Source organism: Sesamum indicum, linkage group LG2 (assembly GCF_026168435.1).
Source record: "Sesamum indicum cultivar Baizhima isolate 11 linkage group LG2, ASM2616843v1, whole genome shotgun sequence".
NCBI lineage: Eukaryota > Viridiplantae > Streptophyta > Magnoliopsida > Lamiales > Pedaliaceae > Sesamum > Sesamum indicum.
In genome coordinates this window covers 16,361,581-16,376,200 of record NC_142658.1, presented here as the reverse complement: position 1 = coordinate 16,376,200, position 14,620 = coordinate 16,361,581, and the positions used below count along the sequence as shown (strand labels likewise).

General features: G+C 32.4%; 1 protein-coding gene across 7 annotated transcripts; it reads left to right on the top strand.

Moving 5' to 3' along the window:
• The first annotated feature begins 6,226 nt into the window (after positions 1–6,226).
• On the top strand, positions 6,227–12,752 carry LOC105155938 (2-oxoglutarate (2OG) and Fe(II)-dependent oxygenase superfamily protein). Of its 7 annotated transcripts, none has more exons than XM_088877980.1 (12): positions 6,227–6,386; positions 7,105–7,297; positions 7,874–7,945; positions 8,182–8,233; positions 8,775–8,896; positions 9,163–9,264; positions 9,362–9,419; positions 10,065–10,121; positions 10,267–10,312; positions 11,089–11,168; positions 11,490–11,587; positions 11,910–12,752. In XM_088877980.1, exons 1-11 carry the CDS (start codon positions 6,309–6,311, stop codon positions 11,551–11,553), a joined length of 924 nt encoding a protein of 307 aa, XP_088734106.1. In that variant the 5' UTR covers positions 6,227–6,308; the 3' UTR covers positions 11,554–11,587; positions 11,910–12,752. The 7 variants fall into 7 exon arrangements, 5 of the variants coding, with proteins under 5 accessions (XP_088734106.1, XP_088734105.1, XP_088734104.1 ...); XM_088877979.1 differs by having other exon boundaries at positions 11,864–12,752; XR_016064144.1 differs by lacking the exon at positions 11,089–11,168.
• The last annotated feature ends 1,868 nt before the right edge of the window (positions 12,753–14,620 follow it).

Here is a 14,620-nt window from a genome sequence, read left to right as displayed (position 1 = left end):
AAGATAAATAAGCGTGTTAGATACTATGTATATTTGGATTAGTTTTTTATGATAATTTAAAATAAGTATTGTGTATTTAATGTAGTGTTTTGGGAGACAAAAATTACTATTTATTGTCAATTCATAGTCAAATCATGTCTTTTTTATATATATTTATGTATATGTATGTGTATATATATATGTATATATTTATGCTAAAACAGTTTAAAACACCTAAATAGGGTGTTTCTGAATTATGTCAAATATTGGATATGTTTTGACTCGTCGGAAATAACTTGAAAATGAAAACAAACATAGTGTATGCTTTTCTAATAGTAATGTACTTTAAGCAATTTAAAAAAAAAATGTTAATAATAAAAGTTGTAAGCATTTGAAAATGTCTTTTAATTCTACCATTGTTCATTGAATGAGATTCTAAGGCATTCCATAAGTGGATTATAGAAAATCATGTTCATAAACAAAAGTCAAATTACAGTAGGTCAATTGAATAGAGATGCATTATTTAACTAAAAACATATATACTCTAACCCAAATAAAGGCTCATCTTAGATATGGTTCAAATCAATAATTTGTTATAAGGTATGATATTTAGAAGTCGTTTATCGTTCGATGTCTGGACTCGCGATATGCAGAACGAGTTTGGAGCCTGCATAAAGAAGTACGTGCAAGACTTGACTTTGAGTGAGCACTCTAACACTCAAATCAAATCTTTTGTAAAGTAGATATGAGATTTGGAATTAATTACCTTGGCCATCTTGAATGTTGGGGTTTTTATACTAAGGACCAGTTGTACACACAACACTGTATTATCAAGGTGATGTTGTTACATGTCCTTCATCTTACTTTCTGCTGACTTATGTACCTAGTGGGCTTACTTAAATCTTTATTTTTGTAGGCCCATATCACCCTCAAAATATTCTTGACCCAATTTAATTTGTTGGGCCTAATTTATTTTATCCACGTCAATTTTATGCTCTACTTTCTCTAAGAAAATATTGCATGGTAGAGCTACAAGATTCGTCCTTGTTATCCATGATGCTGAACCGATCAACAATCATGTCATGCACTTAATTGAGTTGCAACATGCACTTAATTGAGTTGCAACATTGATACCCTACAAGTCCCTATGTGAGAGTATCAATATTATCTTTTCAATTTTCCAAGATTTGATCTAGAAAAATCAATATTCCTACAACAATCATAAAAACAAAGCCTCAGCCAAGTTGCTGATCAAGACATGTCAACATGAAGAGTCGATGTCAAACGTCGGCATTCGGTGGGATGAGGCTCTCTGTCCTCTATCTCATTAGCTTCTCTTTTTCATCGTTGGTGGGGTTGTTGGAGTTGCCTCAGGCCTCAGATTTGGAATGGGCAGGTTTTTGTATGAAACGTCGTCAACACACGCTCGGTTGTTTAATTGATTCCTTTTATATTTCTCTTAAGTTTAAGTCTTCATCTAGGGAGGTTACAAGTATTTTTCCCATTTTGAATGGTGACTTCCATGAGTTTGGTGTAGGTGGGATTGAGTTGTCTGTAGCCCCCCAATCTAAGTCCTGTTTTGAATTATGGATGTCAATAGTTATGAAGGTTTAAAAAGATCTAACGAATAGAGAAAATTTGATCATTTTCTTTTTTCATTTACTTTGGCACAGATGAAAATCTTCACGAGAGTGTTCTCACATCTAGAGAATTGAGAAGGGAGAATGCTCACAAGGCTCATCTACTCCCTTTGGAGAGGTTTGTGGAGGAGCATTGTAGATCTCTTGCAACTTCTCCTGTTGGTGCTTCTCAAGGGAGTTTCCTACCTCAAAGGGGAGGACCTCGACCTCGACCTCTAAGTGCCTGAAACTGCAGAAGATGTCGAGATAGCTTACGTTTAGTTAATTGAGAAGCCCATTCTCTCCAAGGCGGTATAAGCTACCATCAGCTTGTGGGACCAAACTTCTTCCTCCGCAAGATATCAGAAGAGCTTACAATTTTTTTGATCTTACGATGTTCTTTGTTTCTTTCTAGTTTATGTGGTAAGACTTATGTTTTATGACTTTGAATCTTATTATTGTTTTAGACTCAACTCTATCTACCAACAATGTTCTCTTATTTATCATACGTTTTACTTGTTTTAACCTTCTTTAGGAACGCTTTTTTGGAGTTCTCAAGTTAAATTTATTTTTAGCTCTCAAATCGAAAGTTTCGTATTTGCCCAGAAATGCATAAAACACAATGGAATAAAAATTGGCTATAATTTTTTTTGGTGTCCTCCAAATATACCACTATTCGCATTTTGTTCCCTTGGTGCGCACATAATCACATTGAGGTCTCAATGTTTACAAATTTCATTAGAAGTGGTCCTTGGCGACTGGTGTTAAACAATTATTAGGAACTATTGACAACAGTAATCTTGAAGGGAGTTTTTAGTGTGAATTGGCCTAAAAAAGAATAGCAAGTTTTTCCTTTCTTTATTCTAGAAATGAAAAGAGGGAATAAAAGCAGAGATCCTATCTACACCTCCAAGCTACATGAATGGCTATAAATTGATTCCAACTCTTCCAATACAAGTCATGTTTGTAAAAGTTATGATATTTTCAATCGAAAAAATGTGTTGGAGATGTGATGGGTTAAAAGCAAATTACCCCTTGTGATAAATAAAAGAGCATATTACCTTTCTGTAATTTTAAAAATATAGCACACTGCCTCCTTGCAGAAACTAAACGTTAGTGTGAAGGGGGAAAGATAAAAATACACCTCTTTATATATGAAAGAATGACTGTTTAGTCAAAATTAGGGTTCCTATTCTCAAACGTGTTTCTGGAGAGAGAGTAAGAGAGGCGACTGAACCACGAACCCTATAAGCGAAATTCACCGTTCAAACTCCGTTAAAACGATTGAAAATTGTGCCGAAGGAACTTGTAAGTATTTAAATAACTTTTTTTTATTTTTTTATTTTTTAGTTTACTAATTTTATTTTATTTTTTTTGTTAGTTTTCTAGGAAATCTGAGACATAGCTAATGTACTTGTCCAGATCTTGGGGAAAAACTTATACTTAAAAAGGTAAGTTCGAAACTTGTGATTTTTGAATTATTTTATATGAGTTTTTACTAACTTTTCTGTTTTTTTTTTTATTTAATGGAGGTTTTTTCTGAGGGGAAAAGCTGGTGAAACTTCATATCTGGAAGCAATGACTGTAGGTTCTCTTTTATTTCAGTAAGTTAGGGTTTTTTTTTTCTTGATTCCATAGGTTTTTTCTTTATTTAAACCTCAATTAGGGTTTAATATGCTTTACTCCTTTTTTGGGGATTAGGGTCATGTGGTACCAACTGTATTAGGTGTATGTATGAATTTTTTTAATAATTTGTGCTTTAATTTTTTCTTTTATGTCCCCGTGTTCCATTTTTTAGTCAATGTATGCTTGAATTTTTCAAGAAACGTGGTCCCAACCTTAATGTATGCTCGAATAAAATAAAGTTTGTAATCCTGTAATGTAGTAATGCTTTGTTTTTTTGGTTGGGAAGTTACTATGCTTTGAAGTATTATGTGCATTTTTACATGATTTTTTATGGTTCTGCTTCTTGCTGAAGCATTTTTTTGTGCTTTTATTTTATTTGTTTGCAAAGTTTTCAGACACATAACATAATTTTTGGATGGAGTGGGGAATTTGTAAAACATCCTAAACTTAGATATGTAGGAGGGCATATAAAAATATGTGAGAAAGTGGACATAGATTATCTTGATATGTTTGAATTAGGAGAAATGTATCAACAGTGTGGGGGAAAAAATCAATGCTTAAATTTTATTACAAAGTATCTATCCTACCATTAGAATGGGGCATAAGAGCAATTAAAGAAGAATGTCTTGACATTTGTTTGTTTGATTTACAAAACTATCATAGAGGCTTTGATGTTCCAGTTAATGTTTATGTAGAGGAAGAGGATGATGAACCTTTTCAAGCCATAGATAGTCAAGGCAATCCAATTGAAAAGGAACAGAAGAAAGAGATTAGATACTAGTTAGAGGAATAGACTTTGAGAAATTGGATGAGATGAGTTTGAGACAGCTGACTGTGAGAGGCAAGGGTGGAATTGGGGGTTGATGAGAATTTGGCTAACGGTTTTAACAAAGAGCCAGAATTTGTGGCTGAAAATCTAATTGAGAATTTCACTGAAATTCTAGTTCAACAAATGGCTGAAAACATGACTGAGAATTTAATTGAAATTTCAGTTCAAAAAAATATTAAAAACATCACTGAGAATGCAACCGAAATTCCAGTTCAAAATATGACTGAAAAGGGAAAAGAAAAATGTATGAAAGATTTTTGAATGAGTCTTCATCAGAATTTGATAATTCATCTGATGAGAACTACGTACAATCTGGTGAGGGGAGTGATAATGAGGCCCCCAGTGTGGTTTTAGAAGACATTGAATGTGAATCTGATGATGACATTTCCTAGTCGAAAGATCTAAATAAAAAAGAGTTAATGATGAAATTGAAAAAGGTGATGAAAGATAAAAAGAACAAAAAAATGCCTGAAATATTTGAAACTGAACATGGAGAACATGAATGGGTTAGTGAGGATGGGAATGAAGCTGATTTGGTTAGCTTGGAAGGTAGTGAAGAATCTAATACTGAAAAGCATCATGTTTTAAATAATCTTCTTCAATTAAAAATTTAAATCTAGTAGTTGGGATGAAATTTGAAAATGCTGCACAATTTAGGGTGGTTTTGAGGGATTGGTGCATAAGGAATGAGGTAGATGTTGAAATCTTAAGAAATGAGGCTGCAAGAGTGATTCTAAAATGCAAAGTAGAGGGTTGTGAATGGAGGATCCACGCCTCACCAATACAGAGTGGACCTACATCCAAATTAAAATAATAAAGGGCAAGCATACATGTGCAAGAACTTATGAAAATAGGTTTGTCAATGCATCATATCTTGCATAAAAACTAATAAATATCTTAAAGAAAAAATTGCATAAATTTATGTAGATGTATATATTTTTTTTTGAACCAATTGTCTTTCATTTTCATATTTGATTGTAAAAAATATTATATTTTTATTTTGATACTTTCTACTATCATTATCTATCAATATATATATATATATATAGAAAAAATCATTATTAAATAACTTATATTAATAATCAAGTCTGAAAAATCAAATTTTCATCGTCAACGATATTCTTTTTCATTTAATCAACATATCTAAAATTAATTGTGAAACTTAGATATAGATTCAAAACTCTAAATTCAAATTCAACTTCTCCATGGTTGCAATGCATTTTGAATTTTACTTTTTTAATATAATTAATTATTAAGTAATGAGCTATCTTTTAAATATTCATAAACAAAGTGAGTAAAAAATAAATTAATTCAATATTATTATTAAGTATAATACTCAAATGTAGAAAATGAAATTAAAAAAAAGATATTGATTAAATTTTATTTATTTATTTTGTAAATTTTCATCTAAAAGGTAAAATGGTCATTGTATAAAAAGATAAATAGAAAAAATAAATAAAAAATATCAATTGGATAATAAAGTGATATTTAATGGTGAAACTCGAGTGGTAATTAAGTTGTTCGTAATTACTCGTGTACCCAAGTAATATTAATATCAAAACTCGAGTACTAATCGAGTCATTTGTAATTAGTGATGCGTATGAATATGAATTTTACTAAAAAAATATAACATACTCATTTATTATTTTACGTTTTACAATAAAATTATATTTATTTAAATAACACAATAATAGATAAGATATACATAGTGTTTGATTTCATTTTTGGTCCATTTCTAAGATGGGCCAAAACATGGTAAATGTTTGCCTTATTTTTTTTTGGAAGTTTTGGTGGTGTTTTGAGATGTTTTGAAACAATGTCTTATTTATTTTTGCTCAAAATAAGTCTATACTAGTTATAGGCCCTACAACTAAAAAAATTATATACATACTCATACATATATATAAATATATAAAAAATATGATTTAATAATAAATAGTAGTTTTTGTCTCCCACTAAACAACATCAAACATGCCATACTTATTTTATATTATCTTCAAAAATAAATCTAAACATACGCACTATCTCTAACACTTACTTATTATTTTTATTTTTCTCTCTTTATCTCCACAGAACACACCAAAATAAGTTAAAAATAAAACCAAACATATAGATGATTTTTTAATCCAATAAATAAATTATAAAAAAGAAATTTATCCCAAAAACACAAAAAATATTATTCCCAACTGGCCGATACTCTTTCCGACCACATAGTATGCAAGTATCATACTACTGGCAACACTAAATTCCTGGAAATGGCGAAAACGCTGGAGCTCCCGATCATCGATTTTGCTTCTTCTGACCGTAACTCCACTGCTCATTCTATTCGTCAGGTTTATTATTCTGCAATTGTTTTTTTACTGCACTGTTGGATGAGCTACTTTCTTCCACATGTATTTGTTTGCGTTTTTCGTTTATGAATTTTGATATAGGTTTAATTTGTAGGTGTAAGAATACAGAGAGTTTCAAATTGGTGTAGTCTCGCTAGCATGAAATTTAGCGGCTTTCGTTGTTTCTTCTAATTTGTTGTGGGATTTGGGGAGAAAAGAAAATGGCAGGGATTACACTGGGAATTTTCGGATTTTTTACTTGATATCGCTGTGCTTTAAGTTTTCATATTTAAAGTTTCAGTTGTACTCGTGCAGATACTGTGATGCATGAAATTCAATTATAGTAGTTGTACTACCTTTTGTGTAGGTACAAACTTGATTGTTGATTAAAAGTTGTCTACCACTTACATTGATGAAGTTATGGGCTATCAAGTTTTCGGTTTGTAAATGTTATGGTTTGAAAATCGCTGTGGAATGGTGTAGTGTTTTTGTGTTATAGAAATCTTGCCTAGGGAGCTTATTTTCTACTCCGTAGATACTATCTCTATTGAGAACTCAAAGGAAAGACCTAATTCAATTAAAAATAATTTTAAATTGGTGACATGAATATGAGGTATGTTGGACTTGAACTCGTCTATCCTTCTGCAAAAAATGAGATGTTAATTTACAGATATCGTAGTCTTGGAAGAGTCAAGTTCATGAAAATGTCGTTGATATTCAGGCTTGTGTCGAATGCGGCTTCTTTTACCTTGTGAATCATGGGGTGGAAGACAAGTTGTTGCAGAAAGTGCTTGAAGGAAGTAAAGCATTTTTCTCTCTCTCCCTTGAAGAAAAAATGAAACTGGCTCGTAAAGAGCATAGAGGTTATACACCACTGTATGCTGAAAAACTTGACCCTTCTTCAAGTTCCAGAGGTGAAAGTTTAAATACGAACTTTATGTCTTTTATGATTTGGCTATCTTAACTCTGATGTTTGGTTTTATGAATCCTGATAAGATGTTACGAAGCAATGTTAGTTCTAGGACATCTGAATTACATATGTTTTCATGCCTAAGATAGTTTCTGCTTGGAATTTTCTAAACCATGCATGTGACATTGAGCAAGCATCCTATTCGGTTCAATTTGGTGTCAACTCAGATAGAAATTGAAGGGTAATCTATAAAATAAGAAACCTGCAAAGTTCGCAACAAAGGAATTTTTGAAATGATTTAGAGCCACAAAAAAGTATGGAAGGCAACAGTTGGAATTTCTTGTTCCAAGGATTTTGGATATGGGGTTGGATTCAGCACCATCTGGTGTAAGAGATACAAGAGATCTGATTATTTGGTGTGTAAAACGCTAAAAGTCAAACAGAGCCTTTTCTTTTGTCAGTTGGTGTTGCATTAGTTGGGTGGTAGCTGGGGACCATGGTGCCTTTTGTGCACAGATTTGAACTGTGAGTGGTGTACTTGACCTCTTGGCTGACGTTTCTCCACTTATAAAAATTGCAGGTGACTCGAAAGAGAGCTTCTACATTGGGCCTCTTGAAGACATAGGGGACTTGAATCAGTGGCCATCAGAGGGTATTGCAATTTGTTTAACATATTGAGTTTTCTTCTCAGAGTTTTGTCCTTTTAGTTGCAAATTAACCATGAATTCTCATTGTCTTTTTAAAAGAATGAAATTCTTGTTCAGTACTCATAATTCTTTTACATTTCATCTGAATAATGCACATTGCATTCAGTTTCAGTCTTTCTGTTCCTGCGGGTTAACTATGTTGAGCAATTTATGACCTTATCAGTTTCTTAGGTATCTTCAGAGGTTTTGCCAAGCTGGAGGTCTACCATGGAAGATTATTATAAACGAGTCTTGTAAGTTTTATTTCGTATTATTTACACGCAACTTTTTTTCCTTCTGTACATAATTCTTAATACACTACTATTCCTTGTGAAATGTGGGAAATCAATTTGCATGTCCTGGAACAGAGAGCATCTAGGTGCCTTTTGGTTGATTGGTGCTGCATAAAACTGCTTGTTATTTTGTTTGCTCCTTCAAGATGATGGTTATTTATTGGACAAAAAGCAAGTTGGAAATTGGTTCACATCATTGCATATATGTGTATCCAGCTAGCATTGCTACTTTATAAGGAAGATTAGTCATGTGAATGAGAAGCATTTTGGAAATTGAATTTACAACATTATCTTTGTCAAATTTTAGTTAGTACAACGTCTCATTCTACATGCTAAGATGGATGTAACATTGCTACCTGCTAGATACAGAAACTTTTCTTGTTTGATCATTAGAAATTTAGAATTTTTTCCATTGTACCTTTCTGTTTTTCCTTCCATCAAAATTTTATGTCATGGGAAATTGAATATTTTGATACATGATTTTTTCTGGTTCCTGTGTTAGGAATGCTGGTGAAAGACTCATCTCATTAATTGCTTTGGCACTGAACTTGGATGAGAACTTCTTCAGTGATGTTGGTGCCTTTAATCTGCCAAATGCTTTTCTACGCTTGCTTCATTATCCAGGTTTCGTAAAAGTATTATTCATCTTCATTTGTTGGCTTGGACTTGTACTTAGTAGTATGTCAAGAGTTGTTATCTTCTTGGCACCATTGGTTGCAGACAGGAAGAAACTGTAGTTGCTTGTTCCTTTATTTTTGTAACTTGAGACTCTGAGGTCCTAGATTGAGTAAATGACTCAGGTTAAATATTATGAACTTCTAACGTTTGGCAGGGATGTTGCTAAGTGAATCAAATAAATGAATTCCTTTTCCTTTCCTCTTTGTTTACAGGTGAATTAGGTGCATCTAGTGAAGAAATATATGGTGCTTCTGCTCATTCAGATTATGGAATGATAACTCTTCTAGCAACTGATGGCATAGGTGGACTTCAGGAATGTCTCCTTACCTGGTCATTCAGATTAATACTCTTACCTTTTGATGACCCAACAAAATTTCAATGTATTAATTAAGTTATTTCCCTCTTGACAGGTTTGCAGAGACAAAATCAAGGAGCCACGTGATTGGGAAGATGTTCAATACATCCCTGGGTTGTTTAATTATTCTAGTTTTTTAGTCAATTATTAATGTCATTTTCCTTCATTTCATAGTTTTAGATTAATCTTATCTCAACTTCTCAGAGCCACACTAAATGAATCAGCTCTGTGATAAATTAGAGACTGATTGTCAATTGAAACTCACACACAGTAGAGCAATCTAATATCTTCTTATGTATCTACGATGGAAAATCCTAGTTACTAAAAAACTCCTTTTTATGATGCTGAGTATCGTGGCTACTACAGTAATTACATAGAAGAACATGTTAGTTAAGTTTAAGGCTGAGACAAGGAAAAGCTTTTAATTAGAATGACTACAATGACCATTAGATTACGACTGTAAGATATTATGAGTGAGAAAAGAATGACTGCAGGTGTGTGGCAATTGTAAAGTATCCCATCAAGAAAAGAAGGAAAAACTGGCCATTTGACATGGAGAAGTATTTCATTGTTCTGTACTTGGTTGGTTGACCACCTTCAGTTGAAACTCTAAACTGAAAAGACTTGTAGAAATTGCCTTTGAGACTCTCAGATCTTTTTATTGATCTTCAGCACACACACACACACATGCATTTTGTCTTGACTGGAAGATCAGATTTTAAGAAGTTACAGTTTCTTGTACCAAATTTTGAACTGCAGGGCCTTCATTGTCAACATTGGTGACATGATGGAGAGATGGACAAATTGTTTGTTTCGGTAGTGAATCACTTCGTCACTTCGAACATTTTTATTTGCTATTGATTGATCTATGGACAGTTTCTGCTTGTTGATTTCACCTTTATCTGGACAACAGTTCAAGGGATTCATTTCTTGTTCTCTTTTCCTTTTTCTAATTACGCAGGTCAACGTTGCATCGAGTAATGCCTACAGGTCAAGAACGATATTCGGTAATCAGTTCTTTTATTTGACATCCACTTTTGGGGGTTTGCAGATGTTTTTAATAGCTAAAAAAGTTCCATCTCTGATATCTCTTGTTTCTTTTGATTATACGGTAGCTCTTTTGATTTTTGTGAACTTGTTCCATGCCAATAATATCATCAACTATTGATGGTGTAACCCATATATTTGACGATCTACAATTAAAATGCTGCTGTTAGCTGTAAATCCAGGGTGATATATTGCAGTGACGTCATTTTCTTATATTGGAATAGTACACTGAAATCTTAGTTTACACATGTAAAGAGGAAGAAGGATGACAAGATAAACGGATTAACTTAGATCAGAGTCCATATTGCCTAACTTGGTTTGCCATTGGAAGATTGGTTTGGTAAAAAAAAGATCGAAAAAACAAAATTGACCCAGTAAAGCCTACTAGAGCACTATAGGATATTTTCTTCAACAGGATGATAGGGAGCATCATGCCTGCCCATGTTCTTCTGTTCTGTCTGTTCTTCTTTTACATGGGAGTGCCTGCCTTTGTACTTCCTGTCTTTGGACTCGTGCAATTACTTATCATTTTCGCCAATCTAAATTTTATTTCTAATACATTAGTTGAAGTGGTGGGTGAACCTGGCTACCTTGGGAAGAGTTTATCCATATCTTTGACATCAAGCTCATTCTAACCATCAACTCGTTTTTATCAGTCAATTCTCGCATTGGAGATTTATCTCATCAATCTCTGAGCTTTAGTTTTCTAAGCTTAGCCTCTTTTCATTTGAATTAGGTGGCCTTCTTTTTGGATCCTAATCCAGATTGTGTGGTGGAATGCTTGAAAAGTTGCTGCAACAAGTCAACCCCTCCTAGGTATGGACAAGCATGTTCAGAAACTTTTGGCTGTGCGATATAACAACATACAGTTAAAACTAGATATGGTACTTGATTTAACTAGACCAAGTTTATATCAAGTTAATAAAGAGATAATCATCTAATATTATCATTGAACAGAAAATAGGAATCTGATGTATAAACGTTAACATTTAGACACATTGTATAGTTTAAGAAGATATAATGATAAGACAGTGAATAACTAGATATATACAGAAAGCAATTAATGAAATATATTGCTAACGTTATAAGTAATGTTGCCAGATAAAGGCATTGATGTTATGGATGTACTCTCTGCAGATATCCCCCAATCCGCAGTGGTGACTATCTCAAGGAGCGCCTCAAACTTACATATGGTTCATAGAGTTATTTTAGCCCATGAACCTGGCTTTAACAAGGTGAAAATCATTACCATTCAGATTTATGTTAATTTCCTGTAGGTGAATGTTGAGTCTTCAATACTCTTACGGGCATGCTAGCCTACTTTCATATTAGGCTCCATTCTAGTTTGAAACTGCTATGTTTGATGATTATTTGTATCAGTAATTGAGCATTTATGTTATTTTCTAGCATGTATTGCACTTTCATCTTACATTGAGTTGATTATCTGAAGTCAGCCCGCCCTTCTACTCTCGTAATGGTATATTTGATTTATTTGTTTTTCTTCCCAATAGTGGGTTCATCTTCTTAGTTGGATCCATGCATGCCTTCTAATATCAGAAACAAGTGGCGACTTTTGTTGGAAATCCAGAGTCAGATGGTTATTTATTCTACAGTGTAATGCCATGTGACATAAACTTCAGCTCAGTTCCTCACCAGTTTAAATTCACGGAACGCATGGATTTGTGCATGTAAGTTACTCACATTGTGCTAATATGTCATGCTTCTTATGTCGAGTGTTGAGAATTTGATGTAAACGAGTGCTTTTTCAGGTAGAACATGTGCTGTGCTATGTTTTCATTTTGATCTGCATCTTGCAGCATCTATTATTAGGGAGGGTAAATAACATTTTTGGTCCCATAAGTGAACCTGTTTCCAATTTTGATCCCACACTCAGGTCAATTCACACATTGAGTCTCAGGTTTTTTTTTTTTTTATTTAATTTGAGGACCATTGAGGGATATCCATCCAATTGATAACGGCAGCTGCTCTATCCATTAGTCAATACAATCAAAATAAGGGTAAATTACATTTTTAGTCCAATAAGTGGACTTGTTTTCAATTTTGGTCCCAACTCAGGCCAATTCACACATTTATGTATGGGACCAAAATATAAAACAGATTCATTTATGGGACCAAAAATGTAATTTGCCCTTATTTTTTATTGTATTGACTAACGTAGAGAGCAACTGTTATTATCAATTGGATGAAAATCCCTTAATGGTCCTCAAATTGAAAAAAAAGAAACCATATATGGGACTCAATGTGTGAATTGGTTTGAGTGTGGGACTAAAATTGGAAACAGGTCCACTTATGGGACCAAAAATATAATTTACCCTATTAGGGACTATTATTGTTAAATGTTTATGAGTTTAATTCTTACTCTGATGTAAGGGATCAAAATTTTTGAGCAGCATGCTGAAAGTAAAATCCAATAATCAAACCTGTGAACAACACAAAAATATCAAAAAATGTGAATTACACATGAAAACAGGAGGGGTTGTTTGACTGAAGTTGAACAGTTTTGATTATTTATTCAATTCTCCTAGTTTGATTTTTTTTTCTTAATAATTCAATTTTAGCCTTTTATATGTTGAATATATGCATATGATACTTTTTTTTATTTTATTATAGTACTAAAATATATATTTACATAAATTAACAAAAAAGATAATATTATAAGTACATAAATGAGTATGTATATAAGAATATCGATTCATTATATTGAGAATATTTTTGGAAACTTATCTATGTTTTCGTACCTTTATCATATGTAGCACACCAAATATTTCTTAAGGTTTTTGATTAATTTTCCTATCAAACATTTCTATAGGAATAAGATTTCTAGCAATTAGTAGCAGAAATTATATGTAATTTTAAACCATTAAATTGAACAAATATCAGTATAAAATACTTAAATATAGGTTATCTAAATATCAAAGTATGTAGTATAAATAATTAAGATATTTAAATGTTGTATACAGTCAGTTATATACTTCTTTGCATTTACCAGACATTTTCAATAAGTATAATTAATTATTACACAATAATAACAATAAACAAATGGACAGTCCCCTACGTATAATTTGCTACAACTAAAAATCGTAACAAATTTAATGCTATCTGCCACGATCATACAAGATTAATTTGAAATTTAAATTTAATTATGATTAATTAATATGTACTATTTTTTATAGAATTTGTCATGATTTTTACTTGTGACTGATGTTTTGGCTTTGCGGCCTTTGCCCGTAGGTATAACGGCTAGTATATGTTGCATAGTTATGGTTAACAAGTATTCGCCACGATTTTTTATTTTTACTATGATAATTAACTAAAACAAAAAATTACATTTCTTCTAGTGATTATATATACTATATATTAATATTTATTACATATTTCCAGTATGTATGAATATCGCCTTTTTTATTAGATCTCATTCCATTCCCGTTCAATTCCGTTCATGTATAGTAACACATGTAAAGTGATTATCAATTTACAATAAACAATTACTGTCATTATATATGTGGCCGACCATTGATGGTGATAATTTTATACACATTTATTTTCATTAATAAGTATAGTACAATAAATCACAATCACTTAATGAATACTTTTAGTGAAAAATTATCATTAAATACTTCATCACTAGTATTAGGTTTTGTTTTAGTTGTATCCCTCGGTCACTTACGGTGCATTTGGATTGATGCATTTTAGTATGAGGGAATGATCCAGAAAAAAAGGTTTCAAACGACCTCATTCGAAAAAAAATTTAAAATCCATCATTATCGAACAAAACATAGTTCAAAATTAGAATCGAAGGATTTTAAATCCTTTAAATCGAAAGTCATCCAAACACATTCAAATGAATTATTACAAGCAACTGAAATTCAGTCCTTCAATCCAAATGTAATATAGGTAATCGTCCCATATCGATTTGTAAACGATGAGCTTGAGTAACTTATAACCCCCAAAGCTTCATTTTCACAACGAGCTGTCTTTCCAATATAAATCGGTTGGAATTCCACAATTCTAGTCTCTACAGTCTGCAGTACTAGGACTAAGAAAAAAATGTGAGGTAGGTAGGCAAAGCAGTTGAACAACATAAATGCCCACCAAATTCACCGGTGCTCTACTACTTATGTAGGTCAGTGTTGGTGGCACATTTGATGCATATATTTAAATTTTGTGTGTCATTTAAGTGCACTTCAAATTACTATACCATGACATGTGACAAGAAAAATAACATAAAGGGATAATTACGCCTCCTT

Coding starts and splice junctions, on each gene's coding strand:
- LOC105155938 (XM_088877980.1), top strand. CDS start 6,309: ATGGCGAAAACGCTGGAGCTCCCGATCATCGATTTTGCTTCTTCTGAC. Junction 7,946..8,181: donor GAATCAGTGGCCATCAGAGG/GTATTGCAATTT, acceptor AGGTATCTTCAG/AGGTTTTGCCAAGCTGGAGG. Junction 8,897..9,162: donor ACGCTTGCTTCATTATCCAG/GTTTCGTAAAAG, acceptor CTTTGTTTACAG/GTGAATTAGGTGCATCTAGT.